The sequence below is a fragment of the Bos indicus x Bos taurus genome, chromosome 2, assembly GCF_003369695.1.
Source record: "Bos indicus x Bos taurus breed Angus x Brahman F1 hybrid chromosome 2, Bos_hybrid_MaternalHap_v2.0, whole genome shotgun sequence".
NCBI classification, from domain to species: Eukaryota; Metazoa; Chordata; class Mammalia; order Artiodactyla; family Bovidae; genus Bos; species Bos indicus x Bos taurus.
In genome coordinates, this window is record NC_040077.1 from 56,261,199 (window position 1) to 56,286,437 (window position 25,239).

Sequence of the window (25,239 nt, forward strand, 5' to 3'; positions counted from 1 at the left end):
CAGGGTCTTTTCCAATGAGTTGGCTCTTTGCATCAGGTGGCCAAAGATTTAGAGCTTCTTCAGCTTCAGCATCAGTCCTTCCAATGAATATTCAGGGTTGATTTCTTTTAGGATTGACTGGTTTGATCCCCTTGCTGTCCAAGGGACTCTCCAGAGCCCTCTCCAGGACCACAGTTCAAAAGCATCAATTCTTTGGTGCCCAGCCTTCTTTATGGTCCAACTCTTGAATGTGTACATGCCTACTGGAGAAACTATGCATTTGACTATATGGACCTTTTTAAGCAAAGTGATGTATCTGCTTTCTAAGAAGCTGTCTAGGTTTGTCATAGCTTTTCTTCTGAGGAGCAAGTGTCTTTCAATTTCATCACTGCAGTCACCATCCACAGTGATTATGGAGCCATAAAAATAAAATCTACCACTGTTTCCATTGTTTCCCCATCTATTTTCCATAAAGTGATGGAATTGGCTACTATGATCTTAGTTTTTTAAATGTTGAGTTTTAAGTCGGCTTTTTCACTCTTCTCTTTCACATTCATCAAGAGGCTCTCTAGTTCTTCTTTGTTTTCTGCCATTAGGGTAGTATCATCTGCTATCTGAGGTTGTTGATATTTCTCCCAGAAATCTTGAGTCCATATTGTGATTCATCCAGTCTGTAACTTTACAATTACATTTCTCAAAGAAAGGCCATACAAATCAAATCTCCTAACTTTGCCACGGAGAATGAAGTATGGTACAACAGGATTTTAGAAACCATGGGGTTCATGCCCTTCCCTGGGAGCCCTTGGCATACCAATTTTAGCTTCATTTAGATTGGGGCAGAGCTTATTACCAATTACTCCTGAGGAATTTGTTACAAAATTGGTTGCTTGAACCCATGTCAGGTCCTAGCCCAGGCCAAGACCCTTTGTTTCTGTTGGAGAGATCCTTTTTTTGTTCAAATTTGAACAGCCAATCACAGAACTAATGCTGAGACTAGAACAGCATGTTTACTCAGTGGTCAGGTAATGGAGAATTGGGAACTTTGCAAATCAACTTCTCTATTCAATTTGGCTGAGACACGATGTATATAAGGGAATCTAGGTAAAAGAGAGGGCACTAGAAAGAGAAGGAGGAATATTCATGACTCATCTAAGAACAGGGATATGGTTTGTATTAGTACATGCAACTGAGCAAGACTCCTTTTCAGTCCTTGTTTGATCTTTTCCTGTTGTCATGGCAAATGTCATGATGCTGGTGGATGTCATTAGCATGCTAATGTATTACAGTGAGCATATAATGAGGCTCAAGGTCTACTAGAAGTCAAATCTTCTGCCATTTAGGGGTTAACTGGTTATAATCAGTCCTTGTTTTTCTCTTCGCACTTCCCTCTGAAACTAAGCTAAGAGCAATTGGTTTCCGTTTGAGGGAGGGGCAAGGGGTATATTTCTGGAGCAACAGCCTTGGTGACAGAATGACACAACTATAATTACCCATATGTTCAATTTTTTAATCTCGTATATTGATATTTCTTGGCTTACATTAGTGGTGACACAAGATAGAGGCATTTGTTGAGACCTGTCTGAATCAATACTATTTTCAGCTGAGTCTGGAATTCAGGTTGAAATTCAGACTTTGAATGTTTTTTAATCAGAAAATAAATAAATAAAGAGTAAGATTAAGGGAAAAAATACGCTATTGCTTAAAAGCTTCAAGTTGTTTCAATTTGCTTCCCAACCCTTTGGGCAAATTGTTTCTTTGTTCTGGGAACTCCAAGTAAATAAGCCTATTCTGTTATGCAATGTAAAGCTAAGACTCTCCTTTAAATGTGGAAATATTTGAGATACTCTGGTTCCAAGGAATTAATCTTTGAGATGATAGTAAAGTGTCTTTGTTAAAGGTAAATTAAAAAAAAAAAAAGTCTTCCAAAGAGTTTGCTATATTTTGGTGGGGGGAGGTATTTTTTTAAGGAGGTAAAGAGAACAAAAGAGATGCATGTATAGATTTATTCTTCTTTGAAATCCTTGGAATGTGTTGGATATCCCCTTGCTAGATGGGTGAGGACCTGAAGTTAACAGATCCACATTCATGAAAGGTAGCTTTACTGCAATACTTTGGACAAAAGAAGAGTCAAATTCAGATTGTCAGCTGATGTAGTTCTACAGACATGTTTGTTGCAGGAAGGGGCACTCCTTCCAGGGCCCGAGAGTGGGCTCTTGTCTAACAGTTGGAAATGAATTGCCCAAAGAGACACACTTGCTGACAAAGCAAAATCCTTTACTGGGAAGTGGTGCCTGGGTAGAGAGCAGGCAGGTAAGGGGACCCAGGAGGACTGCTCTGCCATGTGGCTCACAGTCTTGGGTTTTATGGTAATAGGTGAGCTTCCAGTTATCCCTGGCCAATCATCTTGCTTGTGCCCATATTTAGTCTGACTCAGTCCTTCCTGGTAGCTTGTATATTTCTCAGCCAAGGTAGGTTGCAGCATGAAGTTTTCTGGAAGGTTGAAAAGTGAAAGTATTAGTCGCTCAACTGTGTCCAACTCTTTAAGACCCCATGGACTGTAGCCGACCAGGCTCCTCTGTCCATGGAATTCTCCAGGCAAGAATATTGGAGTGAGTAGTCATTCCCTTCTCCAGGTTATCTTCCCAACAAAGGGATCAAACCTGGGTGTCTTGTACTGCAGGCAGATTCTTTACTACCTGAGCCACCAGATCTGGAAAGTTGGCAGAAGATATGGACTGGCATCTCCTCCCTCCTTTTGACCCCTACTGAATTCTTCTGAATGACGGTAGCTTGTTAGTTCAGAGTTCTTTATCAGGACCTCTTGGTGTAAGATAACTCATTCAAGCAGTCATTATGTCTGGACAGGGCAGGTGGTTTTGGTCAGTGGTTCTCTGAACATGTTCATTCACTGGGACTCACATCATTAGCGGCTACACAGATTGACATCTTCTTTTTCCATTACGTGTCTAGCTACTCTGTATATAATAGAACTATTGATTTTGGTTTGTTTATTTATTGTCTGTCATCTTACTGAACTCTTAATAACCCTCAGCAGATTCTGTTTTTCAGGTGTTTAATTACCAAAAATAAAAAAACAAAAAACTTTCCAGTAGAACTATTTGTTTAAATTTTTAGACTATAATATTGTTTAAATTTTTAGACTATAATGTAGATATTTAATTTGCTTAGTTTTTAGTAAATTTGGCTGGTAAAAAAAATTGAGCATTTTAACAGTTAAAGAATTTAAGGACATAAAAATTTATGTCATAGTCTACAGGTAAAAGCTATTTCTGCAATTAAGGTTGATCAGGGTTAACATGCCACATATTTGGCAGCCTGTACTGAGCCAATCTGAATGGATATTGGTTTGTTCAAGTCATGCATTGGCTCGTGTCCTTTATTGGTACATGTCAGTCCTGGTGTATAATTTATTAATGGCCTTAAATAACCTGAGGAGATTTTTTTTTAAACCTATATCTAAAAGATATTTTAGACAATAATTTTATTGCTTTAATAATTAATATAATTTAATTTATACAAATCAATGTAAAATAAAAACTGAAAATGACTGTCTCCAAACTTAGAGGGGTTGCAAATCTAATTTATAATCTGCAGTGTGCATAGAGCTCTATGGCAATCCATTCATCAGTACACTAGTTAGAAAAGGAAAAATAATCCATGTAGTTAAACATTTGTATCCATCAACTGGTTGACATTGGGCTGTTTCTGTCTTTGGCTATTATGAACAAAGCTGCAGTGAATATTTGTGTGTATGTAGATATATGTTTTCATTTCTGTTGGATAGACCAGGCAGTGGAATTGCTAGGTTATGTGATAACTATATGTTTAAAATTTTGAAAACTGCCAAACTGTTTTCCAAAGCAGCTCTGCTGAATTGTGTTCTCACCTGTAATGCATGAGGGTTCCAACTTATTCTCTCAGGAGTCTTCTCCAACACCACAGTTCAAAAGTATCAATTCTTCAGCACTCAGCTTTCTTTACAGTCCAACTCTCACATCCATGCATGACTACTGGAAAAATCATAGCTTTGACTAGATGACTTTTGTTGGCAAGGTAATATCTCTGCTTTTTAATATGCTGTCTAGGCTGATCATAAATTTTCTTTCGAAGAGTGTCTTTTAATTTCATGGCTGCAGTCACCATCTGCAGTGATTTTGAGCCCAAGAAAATAGTCTGTCACTCTTTCCATTGTTTCTCCATCTATTTGCCATGAAGTGATGGGACCAAATCCCACGATCTTAGTTTTCTGAATGTTGAGTTTTAAGCCAACTTTTTTACTCTCCTCTTTCACTTTCATCAAGAGGCTCCTCTGTTCCTCTTCACTTTCTGCCATAAGGGTGGTGTCATCTGCATACCTGAGGTTATTGAAAATTTTCCTGGCAACCTTCATTCCAGCTTGAGCATCATCCGGCCTGGCATCTCTCATGATGTATTCCACATATAATTAAATAAGCAGGGTGACAGTAGATAGCCTTGATGTACTAATTTCCCAATTTGGAACCAGTCTTTTGTTCCATGTCCCATTCTAACTGTTGCTTCTTGACCTGCATACAGATATTTCAGGAGGCAGGTAATGTGGTCTGATATTCCCAGCTCCTTAAGAATTTCCCATTTATTGTGATCCACACAATAAAAGGCTTTGGTGTAGGCAATAAAACAGAAGTAGATGTTTTGGGGGTTGGCTTCTCATTTCTTGAAGTTGTCTTTGGAAGTACCCACGTTTTTAAAGTTGATGAAGTCCATCCAACTCATCGATATTTCTTTTGTCATTTGTGCATTTGGTATCATGTCTGAGAAGGCTTTGCCTAACCCACGTTTATGCAGATGCACTCTTCTATTTTATTCTAAGAATTCTGTAGTTTACTTTCTCTATTTAGGTCTAAGATAAAACATTTTGAATTGGTGTGAGGACATTACTTTTCTGCATGTGGATATATAATCATTGTAAACCATTTATTAATAATATTTTTTTTTTCCTCATTGAGTTTATCTGGTATCTTTTTCAAAATCAGTTAACCAGAAATTAAGGTTTTATTTCTGGGCTATTGATTCTATTTCATTGATGTATATGCCTACACTGTCTTGCTTATTGTAACTTTGTAGCAAATTTAAATTTAGAAATTTGACTCCTCTAACTTTGCTTTTCTTTTTCAAGATTCTTTTGGCTATTTTAGGCCCCTTGGATTTTCACATGCACATTAGGATCAGTTTGTTGATTTCTGGGAAAGATCCACCTGGGATTTTAATAGGAATTAACAATGAGTCTGTAGATTTATTTGGACACTGTTGCCGTCTTATCAATATTAAGTCTTCCAATCATTAACATGAGTTGCTTTTCCATCTTTTTTATTTTAATTTCTTTCAATGATGTTTTTTAGTTTTTCATGTACAAGTTTTAAGATTATAAACTTTTGCTAAAATTATTTCTAAGTTAATCTTCCTGTCATGATTTCTATTATTTTAAATGCTATCATAAATGAAATTGCCTTCTGAATTTTAGTTTTTGATTATTTTATTGCTACTATATAGAAAATGCAACTGATATTTTAGTTTGTACCCTGCAACCTGGTTGAATGTTTTCTTATAATTCTATTAGTTTTTAGTAAATTTCTCAAGGTTTTGTATATATAAGAATATATCATCTGAAAATTGAGATGGCTTTACTTGTTTTCCAATCTGGATGATCTCCCTCTCTTTCTATATTTTATTTTTTTTTTAATTAAAATAATTTCCCTAATTACCCTGAGTGAATTTTCAATACAGTGCTGAATAGAGGGGCAAGAATAGACCATCTTATCTTGCTCCTAGTATTAGAGGGTAAACTTTCATTTTATTTTATTTATTATTTTTTAATATAAATTTATGTATTTTAATTGGAGGTTAATTACTTAACAATATTGTATTGGTTCTGCCATACATCAACATGAATCCACCACACGTATACATGTGCTCCCCATCCTGAACCCACCTCCCTCCCCGTACCATCCCTCTGGGTCATCTCAGTGCACCAGTTCAAAGAAGTATCCTGTATCCTGCATTAAACCTGGACTGGCAATTCATTTCATATATGATATTATACATGTTTCAATGCCATTCTCCCAAATCATCCCACCCTCTCCCTCTCCCACAGAGTCCAAAAGACTGTTCTATACATCTGTGTCTCTTTTGCTGTCTCACATACAGGGTTATCATTACCATCTTTCTAAATTCCATATATATGCGTTAGTATACTGTATAGGTGTTTTTCTTTCTGGCTTACTTCACTCTGTATAATAGGCTCCAGTTTCATCATGGCTAAGAAAGGTATAGCTTTGTTGTATTCTGTTTTGTTTTTGTTTTGTTTTTTCAATAGATTGATTTTTTTTATCAGTTTGAGGAAATATCCCTAGGCTGCTGAATATTTTAATGATGAAATTGTTTTGGATTTTTTCAAATAAACCTGTAACAGCCATATCAAATAAATGACTTATTATAATAAGGGAAACAATACATCTGAAGAGCTATAGGTTGTCTCACTCCTGTCCCAAAAGACAAAGAAAGGTAGTTACAAGAGGATTTTTAGGAATGTATAGAGTTTATGCAAAATTTAAGTAATGCTTTGTTAGGCTTAAAGTAAAACACATGTGTACTCTGTTTAGAATTCAATATCAGATCTGAATTGTGAACTGGACCCAGAATCCTGTTTCTCTGGAAACTACATAGTTAAGGCAGACGTGAAATGTTGTGTATAGAAGCTTTTTATCTGAAGCTCTGTACCTAGGTTGGAAATCAAGCCTGCTTTTCTGTATCTGTAGATGCTCCAGACAAGACTGAGAAGTTTCATACTACTAAAGTCATTTCCACCAATAAACTTTCTACTATTCTTTGGCTTTAGAAAATAAGTCAGACAAAAAGAGAATGCTATTCTTTCAACAAGGGAGGCCTTTACAGTACGGCCTTGGGATAAATATTTTCCTGTTACTTTGCGACAGGATTTATCTGTGAACGTTATTCCAGCCAGATGACTAGCAATGTTTTGTCCACATGGCTGCCTCCCGAGACATACATCACTGCCTTTCCCATTTTGACTCTTATCCTGACTTCACAATGCAGTACAGGAGAGAGGAGCTCTTGTCTCTTCTTTAATGGTGATGAGATGGAGGTGTGTTCTCTATGCAGTCCTTGACCAGCTGCCAAAATAGCACTATAATTGTTATTTTCTTAATTACGCATATTCTATATCTTTGAGTCTCAACTCTGTAGTCTACATCCTTAAAGTAACTCTATATTGATTTACTCTGTTCAATATTTCAGGAATGGTTGATTGAATAGATAGACATTTTGCTTTAGGTTTCAAACTACATAATTATCTGCCAATGAATGATGTAAAGTACTTATTTTACCAATTCAACTGATTCAGGAACTTTAGCTTCATACACACACACACACACACACACAACACATACATGTATCAAATGATACCCACGTTGTATTAATTTCAGTTCAGTTCAGCTGTCAATCATGTACAATGTTTGAAACCCCACAGACTGCAGCATGCCAGGTTTCCCTGTCCATCACCAACTTCCAGACCTTACTCAAACTCGTGTCCATTGAGTTGGTGATGCCATCCATCTATCTCATCCTCTGTCGTCCTCTTCTCCTCCTGCCTTCAATCTTTCCCAGCATCAGGGTCCTTTCCAATGAGTCAATTCTTTGCATCAGGTGGCCAAAGGTTTGGAGTTTCAGCTTCAGCATTAGTCCTTCCAATGAATATTCAGGACTGATTACCTTTAGGAAGGACTGGTTGGATCTCCTTCCTGTCCAAGATACTCCCAAGAGTTTTCTCTAACACCACAGTTCAAAATCATCAATCCTTCTGTGCTCAGTTTTCTTTACAGTCCAACACTCACATCCATGCATGACTACTGGAAAGCCCATAGCTTTGATTAGATGGACCTTTGTTGGCAAAGTAATGTCTCTGCTTTTTAATATTTGTCTAGTTTGGTCATAACTTTTTTAAAATTTAAATTTATTTATTTTAACTGGAGGCTAATTACTTTACATTATTGTATTGGTTTTGCCATACATCAACATGAATCCACCACGGGTATACACGTGTTCCCCATCCTGAACCCCCCTCCCACCTCCCTCCCTGTGCCATCCCTCTGGCTCATCCCAGTGTACCAGTCCCAAGCATCCTGTATCGAACCTGGACTGGCAATTCGTTTCTTATATGCTATTATACATGTTTCAGTGTCATTCTCCCAAATCATCCCACCCTCTCCCTCTCCCACAGAGTCCAAAAGACTGTTCTATACATCAGTGTCTCTTTTGCTGTCTCGTACACCGGGTTATCGTTACCATCTTTCTAAATTCCATATATATGCGTTAGTATACTGTATTGGTATTTTACTTTCTGGCTTACTTCACTCTGTATAATAGGCTCCAGTTTCATCCGCCTCATTAGAACTGATTCAAATGTATTCTTTTTAATGGCTGAGTAATACTCCATTGTGTATATGTACCACAGCTTTCTTATCCATTCATCTGCTGATGGACATCTAGGTTGCTTCCATGTCCTGGCTATTATAAACAGTGCTGCTATGAACATTGGGGTACATGTGTCTCTTTCAATTCTGATTTCCTTGGTGTGTATGCCCAGTAGTGGGATTGCTGGGTCATATGGCAGTTCTATTTCCAGTTTTTTAAGGAATCTCCACACTGTTCTCCATAGTGGCTGTACTAGTTTGCATTCCCACCAGTGTGTAAGAGGGATCCCTTTTCTCCACACCCTCTCCAGCATTTATTGCTTATAGACTTTTGGATCACAGCCATTCTGACTGGCGTGAAATGGTACATCATTGTGGTTTTGATTTGTATTTCTCTAAAATAATAGCAGATGAAGCAACTGACAAAAATAAAACTAATAACTAAACAAAAATATAACAACAACTAATCTCAAAAATATACAAGCAACTCCTGCAGCTCAATTCCAGAAAAATAAACGACCCAATCAAAAAATGGGCCAAAGAACTAAATAGACATTTCTCCAAAGAAGACATACAGATGGCTAACAAACACATGAAAAGATGCTCAACATCACTCATTATCAGAGAAATGCAAATCAAAACCACAATGGTCATAACTTTTGTTCCAAGGAGCAAATGTCTTTTAATTTCATGGCTGCTGTCACCATCTCCAGTAGTTTTGGAGCCCAAGAAAATAAAGTCTGTCACTCTTTCCACTGTTTCCCCATCCGTTTGCCATGAAGTGATGGGACCAGATCTTAGTTTTCTGAATGTTGAGCTTTAAGCCAACTTTTTCACTCTCCTCTTTCACTTTCATCAAGAGACTCTTTAGTTCTTCTTCACTTACTGCCATAAGAGTGGTGTCATCTGCATATCTGAGGTTATTGATATTTCTCCCTGCAATCTTGATTCCAGCTTGTGCTTCATCTAGCACAGCATTTCTCATGATGTACTCTGCATATAAGTTAAATAAGCAGGGTGACAATATACAGCCTTAATGTAGTCCTTTCCCTATTTGGAACCAGTATGTTGTTCCATGTCCAGTTCTAACTGTTGCTTCTTGACCTGCATACAGTTTCTCAGGAGGCAGGTCAGGTGGTCTGGTATTCCCATCTTTTTAAGAATTTCCCACAATTTGTTATGATCTACACAGTCAAAGGCTTTGGCCTAGTCAATAAAGCAGAAGTAAATGCTTTTCTTGAACTCTGTTGCTTCTTTGATGATTCACCGGACGTTGGCAATTTGATCTCTGGTTCCTCTGCCTTTTTTAAATCCAGCTTGAATATCCTGAAGTTCACGGTTCACATACTGTTGAAGCCTAGCTTGGAGAATTTTGAGTATTACTTAGGATGTAAGATGAGAGCAATTGTGCAGTAGATTGAGCATTTTTTGGCATTGAGTTTGTTTGTGACTGGAATGAAAACTGATCTTTTCCAGTCCTGTGGCCATGGAGGAGTTCTCCAAATTTACTGGCATGTTAAGTACAGCACTTTCAAAGCATCATCTTTTAGGGTTTGAAATAGCTCAACTGGAAATCCATCACCTCCACTAGCTTTGTTCATAGAGAAGCTTCTTAAGGCCCACTTGACTACACATTCCAGGATGTCTGGCTCTAGCTGAATGATCACACCATTGTAATTATCTGGGTTGTGAAGATCTTTTTTTGTACAGTTCTTCTGTGTATTCTTGCCACCTCTTCTGAATATCTTCTGCTTCTGTTAGGTCCATACCATTTCTGTCCTTTACTGTGCCCATCTTTGCATGAAATTTTCCCTTGGAATATAATTTTCTTGAAGAGGTCTGTAGTCTTTCCCATTCTATTGTTTCCCCTATTTCTTTACATTGTTCACAGAGGAAGGCTTTCTTATCTCTCCTTGCTATTCTTTGGAACTCTGCATTCAAATGTGTATATCTTTCCTTTTCTCCGTTGCCTTTTGCTTCTCTTCTTTTTCACAGCTATTTGTAAGGCATCCTTAGAGAACCATTTTGCCTCTTTGAATTTCTTTTTTTGGGGGTGGTCTTGATCAATGCCTTCATACAATGTCAGGAACCTCCTTCTTTAGGCACTTTAGTTCTTTAGGCACTCTGTCTATCAGATCTAATCACTTGAATCTATTTGTCACTTCCACTGTATAATCGTAAGGGACTTGATTTAGGTCATACCTGACTGGTGTGATGGTCTTTCCAATAGATGTTAACATCTTTTATGTTATCTCAAGTAAGATATTTTCATGATTTTCAATTTAATATTCTCATGGATAATATACATATATGCTGCTGCTGCTAAGTCGCTTCAGTCGTGTCCAACTCTGTGCGACCCCATAGATGGGAGCCCACCAGGCTCCCCCATCCCTGGGATTCTCCAGGCAAGAACACTGGAGTGGGTTGCCATTCCCTCCTCCAATGCATGAAAGTGAAAAGTGAAAGTGAAGTCACTCAGTCATGTCTGACTCAGCGACCCCATGGACTGCAGCCTACCAGGCTCCTCTGTCCATGGGATTTTCCAGGCAAGAGTACTGGAGTGGGGTGCCATTGCCTTCTCCAATATACATATATATATATATATATATATGTATGTATAAAAATATACATACTCATGCACACACACGCACATGCACACACACACGCACACACATATAGGGCTTTACCACTGAGTGGTAAAGAATTAGCTTGCAATGTAGGAGACTTGCAGGAGATGTAGGTTTGATCCCTGGATTGAGAAGATCCCCTGAGGAAGGAAATGGTGACCTACTCCAGTATTCTTGGCTAGAAATTCCCATGGACAGAGAAACCGGGCAGGCTACAGTCCATGGGGTTGCAAAGAGTCAGACATGATGGAGGAACAAACAACAACAATACATTTTCAGATGTTTTCCCTTATGGGTTATTATAAAATATTAAATATAGTTCCCTTTTCTATACAGTAGGTCTTTGTAGGTGTTCTAATTGATATATAGTGGTGTGTGGTTTATGTCTTTATTTGACTACTTACTAATGACAAATATAATTTTTGTAGGGAGTCAAATATTTTTCTAAGTAACAAATATTTTAAAGTGTGGCACCAGATATGATTAAGTGTACTGTCAGGTTGTCATATATTACAAACAATAAAGCAAAAGATATTGTACCTGGACAGTGAGATATATTACACACTCTAGTAACCCTGGAATTATATCAGCTATAGAAAAGAACATCTGCTTCATCTCAATGGTAATACCAAGTGGTTTCCTCCTAATTTGGCAAGAAAAAGTGTCCATGAAGAAGATCCATCAAAGTCAGTAGAAGGGAAAGATAGAGAATGAGGATGGATTAATGATTCTGATTTGCTTGGATTTTTTTTTCAAAGCTATGCCACTCCTCATTCTATTTGCAGGTGACAGAGTGGAATGTTGTTTGTAATACTAATAGAGTTAGCTTCATTTCTGAAGTGATATGAAAGTACTAAAAATACAGTGGAATAGATGGTTTATTAATTAATAATCAAAATACTGTTAAACATTATCAACCTCCCACCTAGTCACCTCAAATAGGAATACATATCATTCATATAAGCAAAGCTTAACAGATGTTATTATGATTGTGTTTTACAATTTTTCTTCCATCATCTTTGACCTAGGTTTCCATACTAATCATCCACATTAATTTCTTATAAGTGGTTTTGTTGACTGTGTGATAGGTTATTCATGGTAAATTACTGCTGATACAATTCACCCAGAGTCAGACAAGTTGAAACTAATGAATCATTTGTTTGGTTCCAGCTTGAGGTACACTGAGGATAAGCGATAGCTGCTATAAATCCATCTCTAAATAGTGCCGCTGACAGATACAGGCTTATGGAAGCACACACATCTGTGATAAAAATCTTGCTTCAATACTTTTAGTTCTGTGAGCATAGATTTCTGTTTTCTTCTTAGGGGAAGAATAACAATAAAACTAATATCACAGGGTAGATTTACACATAAAGGGATATATGCAAAACAATTACACAATTCCTAACTGGAAGACAGTGCCCCACAAGTGGCAGATATTAATTCTATTATTAGTGGACTTTTTGTTTCATGTAGGAAAAGAATCAAATAACAGAATTTTAATGGCATTATGAAATCTAGTTTGAAAGGCTTTAATATTGTTTTTCTCTCCCTCTAAATCCTTTTGACCATCAAAGTAAACATTTACCCATCTCAAATCTAAAAACAGCCCTTTTCATCCATATATTCTCAGAAAAGCCAAATAATTCTTTTCAGATTCCTTAAGAGAAAAGCTATAAAAAGACTCTGCCTGTTATAATGTTAATTTCTTAGCATGACTACCAAAATTAAATGTATATGTATTCTCTCTTAAATATGCTAAGAATACTAACTCTGAGAAAAACAATAATGAAAAACTTAATAATTTGGTTATATCAGAGAAGGCAATGGCACCCCACTCCAGTACTCTTGCCTGGAAAATCCCGTGGGTGGAGGAGACTGGTAAGCTGCAGTCCTTGGGTCGCAATGAGTCGGACATGACTGAGCGACTTCACTTTCACTTTTAATTTTCATGCATTGGAGAAGGAAATGGCAACCCAGTCCAGTGTTCTTGCCTGGAGAATCCCAGGGATGAGGGAGCCTTGTGGGCTGCCGTCTATGGGGTTGCACAGAATTGGACACGACTGAAGCGACTTAGCAGCAGCAGCAGCAAAGGTATATTCAAACACTTCTATGAAAAGTAAAACAACCACCCTACATTATCCTGTGATTAGGAAAGCAATTTTAAAAAATAATTACTCTTGTTTCTCATATTGTCATGTTTAAGTATTAGACTATGTGTACTATCATTTATCTTTTTCTGCCTATATGAAAGCATGCTTTAGCTGGCAATTAACTTTATTTTCTTTGGTTTTTACATCACATTAGTTGAATAGGATAAAAAAATATATTGCATTAACTTACTAAAACATTCTCTACCACTGCTCGATAATCACAAGTATAGAATTGGATTTTGTTTTTTTGATACTTCATTGTAGCTTTTGATATTGTTTTTCCTTGATGTCTCCAAATATGGTATCAAGAGAAAACTCATTATTATTGCATGTTAATAGTATCTCCGACATATGATTTTCAAAAGCATCATTAAATTGTTGCAAAAAATTGATTATTAAGACATGAAAATAAAAGACAACCACCAGATTCCTAAATAAAAGACAATTACTTAAGGTTTTTTTTTTTTTTTGATGAGGGTATTCAATCTTTAACATCATGTTTTTGTATAAACTTCTCTATGAGCAGTTCATAACTTAGATTTACTGTGTGTAATCAGCTGTCGTAGGCATCATGATTATGATATCTTTATTTTGGAGCATTTGTGAAGAAATGACTGATAAGATAACACAGATATAGTTTATATTTTGCTTCCCAGGTGATGCGAGTGGTAAAGAACCTGCCTGCCATTGCAGGGGACATAAGAGGAGTAGATTCAATCCCCGGGTCGGGAAGATCCCCTGGAGGAGGGCACAGAAACCCGCTCCAGTTTTCTTGCCTGGAGAATCCCATAGACAGAGGAGCCTGGAGGGCTATGGTCCATGGGTTCGCAAAGAGTTAGACACGACTGAAGCCACTTAGCACACACACAGCACACACACACACACACACACACACACACACGCTTGCGCACGCGCATAGTGTATATTGTACATGCTTTTTTCTGTTCAGAAGCCAAAATTTTTGCAGATAAAATTGTAAATTTATTCTTTTTCTTTTCCCCATCAGATGTGGGTTCTGTTGAGGGCCTTGCCTATCACAGAGCCTGGGACACCCTGTACTGGACCAGCTCGACTACCTCATCCATCACCAGGCACACAGTGGACCAGACTCGGCCAGGAGCATTTGACAGGGAAGCGGTCATTGCCATGTCGGAAGATGACCATCCTCATGTGCTAGCCCTCGATGAATGCCAAAAGTAAGAAATTTCTATTTCTTTAATATAAGTCAAAACCTTATAATTAGCTTTAAAAATAAATATTTCATCTAAAGTTCTCTTTTCATAATTCATAAAATTATTGTTTATGAGAGCATTGGAAATGTGAATGATTGAAACCTGGACTCTTTAAAGGCTAGGCATCATTTCTATGAGAGGTCAGTAAAAGCAAAATTAAAGGATGAAAAGGAAAATAGAGTCAATACTGTGATAGAATAAGTATATGAAAAAGACATTAATGCATCACTGATTGAAATGATAAATTTGAAAAAGAAAAAAGACTATTAAAAAGCATTAAAACCTAAAAGGTGTTTCTATAATTAAATTAAGTAATTTTAACAACTGGAGATCACTCCAATTGAAATCAGAGGAAGTAAAAATAAACCTTTGTGTGCAGCTTTATTTTCAACATTAGATACCTGACAATAGTCAAGTGATCTACATTGGTATGATACATTGTGTAAGCATTTATAATACTTATGAAGAATTCATAGCAAGAAAAATTGCTCAGGCTATAATATAAAATGTATAAAAAAACAAATTATAAAAAAAGTCATGTTTTGGATGATGCTATTAAGAAAGAATTATATGAAAACTGAAGAACAAAGGTTAGGTTAAGTAGAAGACAAATATGCCTATAGAGTTGCACTCTTTTACAATATGATAGGAATATTTGCTAACTACTAGAAAATCTTTTTATTCTTAAATGAAACAAGGGCACAGACATCAATCTGGTTTCACTGAGCAGAAATAGAAAACTTATTTCAGGTGTGTTGAATAAAAATGGAAGAATAAAAAACACTGGCCCTGATCACCTAAGAGATGAAAAGACTATACGAATTACTATCTTATAGAACTAGAGATGAGAATTGACTTACTTAGTTAAACATACTTAACTTGAAAATTAAAACTCTAAAGGTTGGGAGATGCAGGTGAAAACGAGGTTGCCTGCTTACACAGGTTTGGTTACTTAGCTGAGATGGACACAGGCCTTCAGATATGTAGGCAGAGCTGGTTCTGCTTTTACCACTGCCGTATCACTATACAGTTGGTTGTTGCGTCAGCTACATTGATCCTAAGAGTCCACCCGAAGAATCTTAGGACAATAATAATTACCCTAAAGTTTATCAAAGGAATCTATAAGACAATTTTCAAACAAACATGAGAGAGGTCACTGATGATATTATACATGATTTACTTTAAGTGATAAATGCTTTACCCTATAATTACTTCTTACAGAGGCTAAAATTATACTTTCCTCTTGCATTAGATAAAGTGAAAATTATAATTAAACACACCAAAATATTTTAATTGGAAAATTATATGTAATTAATGTTTAAAGTATAAAAATATTTTATCATTAAGCATATTAATGACATCTATGAGTCACTTTTATATGTCTGTTGATTAACAGAAATCTTCAAATCAATTTCTAGATGAAGGACTACTTGAGTTCAAAACTTGACTCAATAACTATAGTACTCAAGCTCTCTGGCCTCTTTTTTCTCATCTTTGAAATGAAACGTGAAATTAAAGGAGTAATAATTCCTTGGAAATTCTATAATTCTAAAGCTCACAATCTATAAAATTATTGAAAATAAATTGTTTGTTTACTATCTCATATTATTTGCATAACTTTTTAACTAATTTTTTTTTAAAAAGTCACAGGATATGGTTAAAACTATTCCATGATTTAAGAAAGTGGAATGTCATGTGTTTTTTATTTTTCATAAATTTACTGATTCATAGTACAAACTACTTTCACATTTAAGAGTCACACGACTGAGCAAATGTACAACAACAGCAACAATCCTTAGAACACTTTAACGTTCCATAGAATAGATTAAAATGCTTTGAAGTATTTTAATAAAGGGCATACAGGACCCAGTTTTCCTTAATTTGTGGCAGTTATTTTTTAGATTAGATAGAAGAAGTTCAGTTTAGTTCAGTTGCTCAGTTGTGTCCGAATATTTGTGACCCCACGGACTGCAGCATGTCAGGCCTCCCTATCCATCACCAACTCCTGGAGTTTACTCAAACACATGCCCATTGAGTCGGTGATACCATCCAACCATTTCATCCTCTGTCGTCCCCTTCTCCTCCTGCCTTCAATCTTTCCCAGCATCAGGGTCTTTTCTAATGAGTCAGTTCTTCATATCAGATGACCAAAGTATTGAAGTTTCAGCTTCAGCACCAGTCCTTCCCATGAATATTCAGGACTGATTTCCTTTAGGATGGAATGGTTGGATCGCCTGCAGTCCAAGGGACTCTCAAGAGTTTTCTCCAACACCACAGTTCAAAAGCATAAATTTTTAGGCACTCAGCTTTCTTTAAAGTCCAACTCTCACATCCATACATGACCACTGGAAAAACCATAGCCTTGACTAGATGGACCTTTGTTGGCAAAGTAATGTCTCTGCTTATTAACATGCTATCTAGGTTGATCATAGCTTTTCTTCCAAGAAGTAAGGGTCTTTTAATTTCATGGCTTCAGTCACCATCTGCGGTGATTTTGGAGCCCCCTAAAATAAAGTCTGTCACTGTTTCAACTTTTTCCCCACTGATTTGCCATGAAGTGATGGGACAAGATATCATGATCTTAGTTTTCTGAACTAAGGAATCAGCGAACTAAAATGGACTGGAATAGTGAATTTAACTCAGATGATCATTATAGCTACTACTGTGGGCAAGAATCCCTTAGAAGAAATGGAGTAACGATTATATTCAACAAAAACATCCAAAATGCACTACTTTGATGCAATCTCAAAAATGACAAAATAATCTCTGTTTGTTTCCAAGGCAAACCATTCAATATCACAGTAATCCAAGTCTATGACCTGACCACTAATGCTGAAGAAGCTGAAGTTGAATGGTTCTATGAAGACCTACAAGACCTTCTAGAACTAACAGCCAAAAAGATGTCTTGTTCATTATAGAGGACCAGAATGCAAAAAGTAGAAAGTCAAGTATTACCCGGAGTAACAGGCAAATTTGGCCTTGGGGTAAAGAATGAAGCAGGGGAAAGGCTAATAGAGTTTTGCCAAGAAAACATATTGGTCATAGCAAATACCCTCTTCCAACAACACAAGAGAAGACTCTACATAGGATCATTACCAGATAGTCAATACAGAAATCAGATTGATTATATTTGTTGCAGCCAAAGATGCAGAAGCTATATACAGTCAGCAAAAATAAGACCGGGAGCTGACTATGGCTCAAATCATGATCGCTTTTTGCCAAATTCAGACTTAAATTCAAGAAAGTAGTGAAAACCACTAGACCGTTCAGGTATGACCTAAATCAAATCCCTTACCATTATACAGTGGAAGTGACAAATAGATTCAAGGGATTAGATCTGATAGACAGAGTCCCTGAACAGCTGTCGATGGAGGTCCCTGACATTGTACAGAAGGCAGGGGTCAATACCATCCCAAGAAGAAGAAATGCAAAAAGGCAAAATGGTTGTCTGAGGAGGCCTTACAAATAGCTGTGAAAATAAGAGAAGTGAAAATAAAAGGAGAAAAAACAAAACATACTCATTTGAATGCAGAGTTCCAAAGAATAGCAAGGATAGATAAGAAAGCCTCCTTCTGTGATCAATGTAAAGAAATAGAGGAAAACAACAGAATGGGAAAGACTAGAGATCTCTTCAAGAAAATTAGAGATACCAAGGGAACATTTCATGCATGATCGGCACAGTAAAGGACAGAAATGGTATGGACCTAAGAGAAGCAGAAGATATTAAGAAGAGCTTGCAAAAATACACAGAAGAACTATACAAAAAAAGATCTTCATGACCCAGATAATCACAATGGTGTGATCACTCACCTAGAGCTGGACATGCTGGAATGTTAAGTCAGGTGGGCCTTAGGAAGCATCACTACGAAGAAAGCTAGTGGAGGTGATGGAATTCCAGTTGAGCTATTTCAAATCCTAAAAGATGATGCTGTGAAAGTGCTGCATTCAACATGCTAGCAAATTTGGAGAACTTGGCAGTGGCCACAGGCCTAGAGAAGGTCAGCTTTCATCCCAATGATAAAGAATCGAAATGCCAAAAAATGCTCAAACTATTGCACACTTGCACTCATCTCACATTGTAAAGTAATGCTCAAAATTCTCCATGCCAGGCTTCAACAATACATGAACCATGAATTTCCAGATGTTCAAGCTGAATTTAGAAACAGCAGAGGAACCAGAGATCAAATTACCAACATCTGTTGAATTATCAAAAAAGCAAGAGAATTCCAGAAAAGCATCTACTTCTGCTTTATTGACTATGCCAAAGCTTTTGACTGTGTGGATCATAACAAATTATGGGAAATTTTTAAAGAGATGGGAATACCAGATAACCTGACCTGCCTCCTGAGACATCTGTATGCAAGTCAAGAAGCAACAGTTAGAACTGGCATGGAACAACAGGTTGGTTCCAAATAGGGAAAGGAGTACATCAAGCCTGTATATTGTCACCCTGCTGATTTAAGTTATATGCAGAGTACATCATGAGAAATGCTAGGCTGAATGAAGCACTAGCTGGAATCAAGATTGCTGGGAGAAATATCAGTAACCTCAGATATGCAAATGACACCATCCTTATGGCAGAAAGTGAAGAAGAACTAAAAAGCCTCTTGATGAAAGTGAAAGAGGAGAGTGAAAAAGTTGGCTTAAAACTCAACATTCAGAAAACCAAGAAAGAAGAAAAGTTTTTCTTTTTGTAAAGTTGTGTATTGTCCAATAATACCCAAAATTAAATGTTGAATAATTAGTTTGGCTATTACCTTGTCTTTACAGGATATACATAGGGATGATACATGCTATCTTGTTATAAATATGAAATATTTTCAAATAGCTTCTCTTTGTAAATATTTATTAAACATACTTTCTAAAAATGTAAAGTGGCCTGCCTGTCTCTCTCTTTCCCATCTTCTTTTCTCCCTTCCTCCTTTTCTTCCTGGCTTCTCCCCCACCCTCCCTTCCTTCCTTCCTCCCTTCCTTCCTTCTTTCCTCTCTCTTTCCTTCTCTTCCTGATGCCTTCCATTCTTGCCTGCCTTCCTTCAGTTCAAAAACTGATCTTCAAATAAACTCTTAGGTATAGTCTTAAAGGGAGAGAAAGAAGAGCTGATGAAATAAAATAGGCCTTGGAGACTAGCACCCTACAGCCGCTCTGCTCTTCCGGTAACCTTTAAGTGCCAACAGAATCCTTGGCCTTCCTCAGAGAATAGTTTGACAAATACTGATTTAAAATATTCTGTTAAGACTGTAAGTAACAAATCTTACCTTTAAGGATTGAGAGTAACCCCTGTAATTCTAGTAACAGCATTATAATATACAGAAAAATCACCCTGACAGAGGAGGGAGAAAAAAGCCATTAAAGAAATACAGGAGTTTACTAATTGTGTCTTTCTAAAACATATACAGAGAGGAATCCAGAATTAAAAAAAAAACAAAACCTAGGACTACCCTGGTGGCTCAGTGGTAAAGAAAATCTACCTTCCAGTGCAGGAGACACAGGTTCAATCCCTGGTCTTGGATTTCTATAAAGCAACCAAGCCTGTGTGCCACAACTACTGAGCCAGTGCTTCAGAGCCTGAGCCACAACTATTGAACCTAAGTGCTGAACCCCAGAGGCCCAGGTTCTCTAAAGCCAGTGTCCATGACCAGACAAGCCACCAAAGTAAGAAGCCCATGCAATGCAACTAAAGAGTAGCCCCTACTCACCACAACTAGAGAAAAAGGCTGTGCAGCAACGAAGACCCAGCCCAGCCAGTATACAAATATTAAAAAAAGAAAATCCAGAAAGAGAGAGCGATTTTTACTTTTACCAACTGAAGAAGAGAAATATTGCTGGGTTAAGAATGATATTCAAAATTATAACACAGGATTTCCTGAAACATGATAATAATAAATCAGAGTATATTTGCAGTTCATAGGAAATTTAAGATAACTATTTTTCTTTGATTCAAATAAATCTTTACTGTGTATCAAACTGATTCAATTGAATTAAATTGCTATTTGAGAGATAATTATTTTTCAAAAATAGTTTCCAGGTCATTTAAGAAACTGGAAAAATATGCAAATATAATATACATATCTCTCCTTATTATTAGACTTCCTCAAGGGTCAGAAACTATGAGACAATTTTGCTTTATTTTAAATAGTTTGACATTGCCATGTTTCTTCTAATATTGTTAATGACTGATAAAAAATTTAACCTATTATCACAATTTTCATTTTAATTAGTTTAATGTTTTGGACCAACTGGAATGAACAGCATCCAAGTATCATGAGATCAACTCTTACTGGGAAAAATGCTCAAGTGGTGGTCAGTACAGACATACTCACTCCAAATGGACTCACCATTGATCACCGTGCAGAGAAGCTGTATTTCTCAGACGGCAGCCTAGGAAAAATTGAAAGATGTGAATATGATGGATCCCAGAGACATGTAAGTAAACTTAGAATTTCCTGATTATAGATTTGAAAAATGATACATTTGAAATATATGTGCTTTATACTTGCTAAAGTATGCATGTTAAGAGGTTTTAAAATGGCTAATTATTCGAACCAACCAAATTGGATAATCTATTCAGTGAAAAGTGAAACTGCTGATAATATTTTGAAAATTTTAAGTGCATTCACTACCACAGAGACAGTCCAAATAGTAAAATTTCTTCTGGAGAAATAATAACTGATTTTCTTATAGTTATTAATTGAACTGGTATTGTTAGAGTGATTTGTATAAACTTCATTGTTATTTATAATTTTTTAATTATGAAATGAAATTGATTAGTTGTCCTAGGATAAAAGAACATTGCAAAATAATGAAATTATCTTCTGTATTTGGGCCCTCAAACCAACCTCAGAAGCTTTGAAGAGAGAAGAATGGAATTCTCTTCATTGTCAGGCTCATTCTCAGTCACATTTTTCTGAAATCCAAGTAAATATTAATGGGAGAATCTTTATGCTGCCACTGGAGAACATTTACAGAAGATATTTAGAGCGTGTAGGATGGTGAAAGTTCAGCGCCATTACCTTATGTTATGAAGACAGTAGCCCTTGGCAACTGAAAAAATGAGTTCAGAAGGGTAGATCTGGGTGTACCTGGAGGAATCTACCACAGCATCTCTGCACCATGCACCAGTGCATGCTTGAATGACAATGATCCTGAGGCTCTTTGCTTTTTCTTGAAGGGCCGGATAGTAAATATTTGGAGCTTCATGGACCATATTGTCTCTTATCACAACTACAGTGCCTTATAGTGAATATGTAATGAATAGCTGTGAGGAATTGATGCTTTTGAACTGTGGTGTTGGAGAAGACTCTTGAGAGTCCCTTGGACTGCAAGGAGATCCAACCAGTCCATTCTGAAGGAGATCAGCCCTGGGATTTCTTTGGAAGGAATGATGCTAAAGCTGAAACTCCAGTACTTTGGCCACCTCACGTGAAGAGTTGACTCATTGGAAAAGACTCTGAGGCTGGGAGGGATTGGGGGCAGGAGGAGAAGGAGACGACAGAGGATGAGATGGCTGGATGGCATCACTGACTCAATGGACGTGAGTCTGAGTGAACTCTGGGAGTTGGTGATGGACAGGGAGTCCTGGCGTGCTGTGATTCATGGGGTCACGAAGAGTCAGACACGACTGAGTGACTGAACTGAACTGAACTGAGCTGGGACAGTATTTCAATAAAACTTTATTTATAAAAACAGGCAACCAAACAACAGGCCATATTTGCTAACACCTAATCTGTACCATTAAGTATGCTGTTTAATTCAATTGAAAATATATCTGTACATATATATCTATATATTCAGATCAGTCACTCAGTAATGTGTGACTTCTCCTCCTGCCCCCAATCCCTCCCAGCATCAGAGTCTTTTCCAACGAGTCAACTCTTCGCATGAGGTGGCCAAAGTACTGGAGTTTCAGCTTTAGCATCAGTCCTTCCAAAGAAATCCCAGGGCTGATCTCCTTAAGAATGGACTGGTTGGATCTCCTTGCAGTCCAAGGGATTCTCAAGAATCTTCTCCAACACCACAGTTCAAAAGCATCAATTCTTTGGTGCTCAGCCTTCTTCACAGTCCAACTCTCACATCCATACATGACCCCTGGAAAAACCATAGCCTAGACTAGACAAACCTTTGTTGGCAAAGTAATGTCTCTGCTTTTCAATATGCTATCTAGGTTGGTCATAACTTTCCTTCCAAGGAGTAAGCACCTTTTAATTTCATGGCTGCAGTCACCATCTGCAGTGATTTTGGAGCCCAGAAAAATAAAGTCTGATACTGTTTCCCCATCTATTTCCCATGAAGTGATGGGACCAGATGCCATGATCTTCATTTTCTGAAGGTTGAGCTTTAAGCCAACTTTTTCACTCTCCACTTTCACTTTCATCAAGAGGCTTTTTAGTTCCTCTTCACTTTCTGCCATAAGGGTGGTGTCATCTGCATACCTGAGGTTTTTGATATTTCTCCCAGCAATATTGATTCCAGCTTGTGTTTCTTCCAGTCCAGCATTTCTCATGATGTATTCTGCATATAAGTTAAATAAACAGGGTACAATATACAGCCTTGACTAACTCCTTTTCCTATTTGGAACCAGTCTGTTGTTCCATGTCCAGTTCTAACTGTTGCTTCCTGACCTGCATACAGATTTCTCAAGAGGCAGATCAGGTGGTCTGGTATTCCTATCTCCTTCAGAATTTTTCACAGTTTATTGTGATCCACACAGTCAAAGGCTTTGGCATAGTCAATAAAGCAAAAATAGATGTTTTTCTGGAACTCTCTTGCTTTTTGTATGATCCAGCGGATGTTGGCAATTTGATCTCTGGCTCCTCTGCCTTTTCTAAAACCAGCTTGAACATCAGGAAGTTCACGGTTCACATATTGCTGAAGCCTGGCTTGGAGAATTTTGAACATTACTTCACTAGCATGTGAGATGAGTGCAACTGTGCAGTAGTTTGAGCATTCTTTGGCATTGCCATTCTTTGGGATTGGAATGAAAACTGACCTTTTCCAGTCCTGTGTCCACTGCTGAGTTTTCCAAATTTGCTGGCATATTGAGTGCAGTTCTTTCACAGCATCATCTTTCAGGATTTGGAATAGCTCAACTGGAATTCTATCACCTCCACTAGCTTTGTTCGTAGTGATGCTTTCTAAGGCCCACTTGACTTCACATTCCAGGATGTCTGGCTCTAGGTGAGTGATTACACCATCGTGATTATCTGGGTAGTGAAGCTCTTTTTTGTACAGTTCTTCTGTGTATTCTTGCCATCTCTTCTTAATATCTTCTTCTACTGTTAGGTCCATACCATTTCTGTCCTTTATATTATATAATACGTATAGATCTATATCATATACATATATATTAAATATATATGCATTATATAGACAAATATAAACATTTGTCTGAGGACAACTAGATAAATTTATGTATATGTACATATAATAACTTCCCTGGTGGCCCAGACAGTAAAGTGTCTGCCTACAATGCAGAAGACCTGGGGTTTGATCCCTGGGTCGGGAAGATCCCCTGGAGAAGGAAATGGCAACCCACTCCAGTACTCTTGCCTGGAAAATCCCACGGACAGAGGATCCTGGTAGGCTACAGTTCATGGGGTTCAAAGAGTCAGACACGACTGACAGACTTCACTTTACTTCACTTCACATATAACATACATATATTGCCTATGAGTATACAAATAGATGTGTGTGTATGTGCATGTATAGGTGTGTAAGTCTCTTGAAGAAAGAAGTGCATTAAGTTCTAGTATAGGGACTTCGTTAGAGTAGCAGAGACATAGGAAAGTTGAATGCTTAAGGAACACTGAAATTATCAGCTAAAACCTGATGAGTTCAGTTTGTGCTAAAGGCAATCAGTTCAGTTCAGTCACTCTGTCATGTCCAACTTTTTGCAACCCCATGAACTGCAGCATGCCAGGCTTCCTTCACCAACCCCTGCAGTTTGCTCAAACTCATGTCCATAGTGTTGGTTGCCGGGCTCCAGCCCCGGCTGATCCAGGGTATTCGAAGGAGAGACGGCATAGGCGATCTATTTATCTAAATATTTATCAAAGATATAAAGAGTAATAGAATGAGGATAGCTCAGTGAGGAAATTCAGTGGAGAAAAGAGGCTGAGTAGCTTGGTTTACGCGGGAGCCCAATAAAACTTCAAGACAAGAAGTTTGCACCACTTACGTAGGCCGCAGGCGTCCTTGCGTTCTCCCGAAGGAGAAGAGACACTGAGGCCTCCCCGATCGGATCTTAGAAGCCCAGGCATAATTAGTAAGCATGGTGGGTTCCGCGCTCCAGATGGAGACTTAGCCAGAGTGAGAGAGAGAGCGACATGGGGAGACCAAGTTTCGGTGAACAAGGCCCGCACTTTATTTTCCAAAGTAGTTTTTATACCTTAAGTTATGCATAGAGGATAATGGGGGAAGGGGTAGAGTCATGCAGTAAGCCAGGCTTTCTTCCTGCAAACTTATCATATGCAAAAGTTTCGGTGATTTGCATCATCTTCTGGCCCGGAGGCCTGTTAACATTTTAAGAAACTTATTTTTCTCTAAACGTGATTATTCTAAAGTCAGGCACCAGCCTCCAAAAGCATTGGACAAAGCTGCATTCCTATAGGGCAAAGGTGAGGTGGGCTCAATCAAGAAAAGAATTAACTCAAGGGCCCAAGGTTACAAACATTGAGGCTACTACTTACATTTCTATACACCCATTATATCAATCAATACACTGCCAAGGACACAGTAGGTAAGGGGTATGGAGACTTAGCA

At 37.6% G+C, this 25,239-nt stretch overlaps 1 protein-coding gene across 3 annotated transcripts in view; it reads left to right on the top strand.

The window, feature by feature from the left end:
- LRP1B (LDL receptor related protein 1B) overlaps positions 1–25,239 on the top strand; it is a 2,173,551-nt gene that overhangs the window by 1,762,152 nt on the left and 386,160 nt on the right. For all 3 annotated transcript variants that reach the window (XM_027561670.1, XM_027561656.1, XM_027561663.1), the window contains 2 exons: positions 14,255–14,444; positions 20,700–20,904. In XM_027561670.1, the coding sequence (XP_027417471.1) occupies positions 14,255–14,444; positions 20,700–20,904 (395 nt within the window). The remainder of the gene's footprint in view (positions 1–14,254; positions 14,445–20,699; positions 20,905–25,239) is intronic.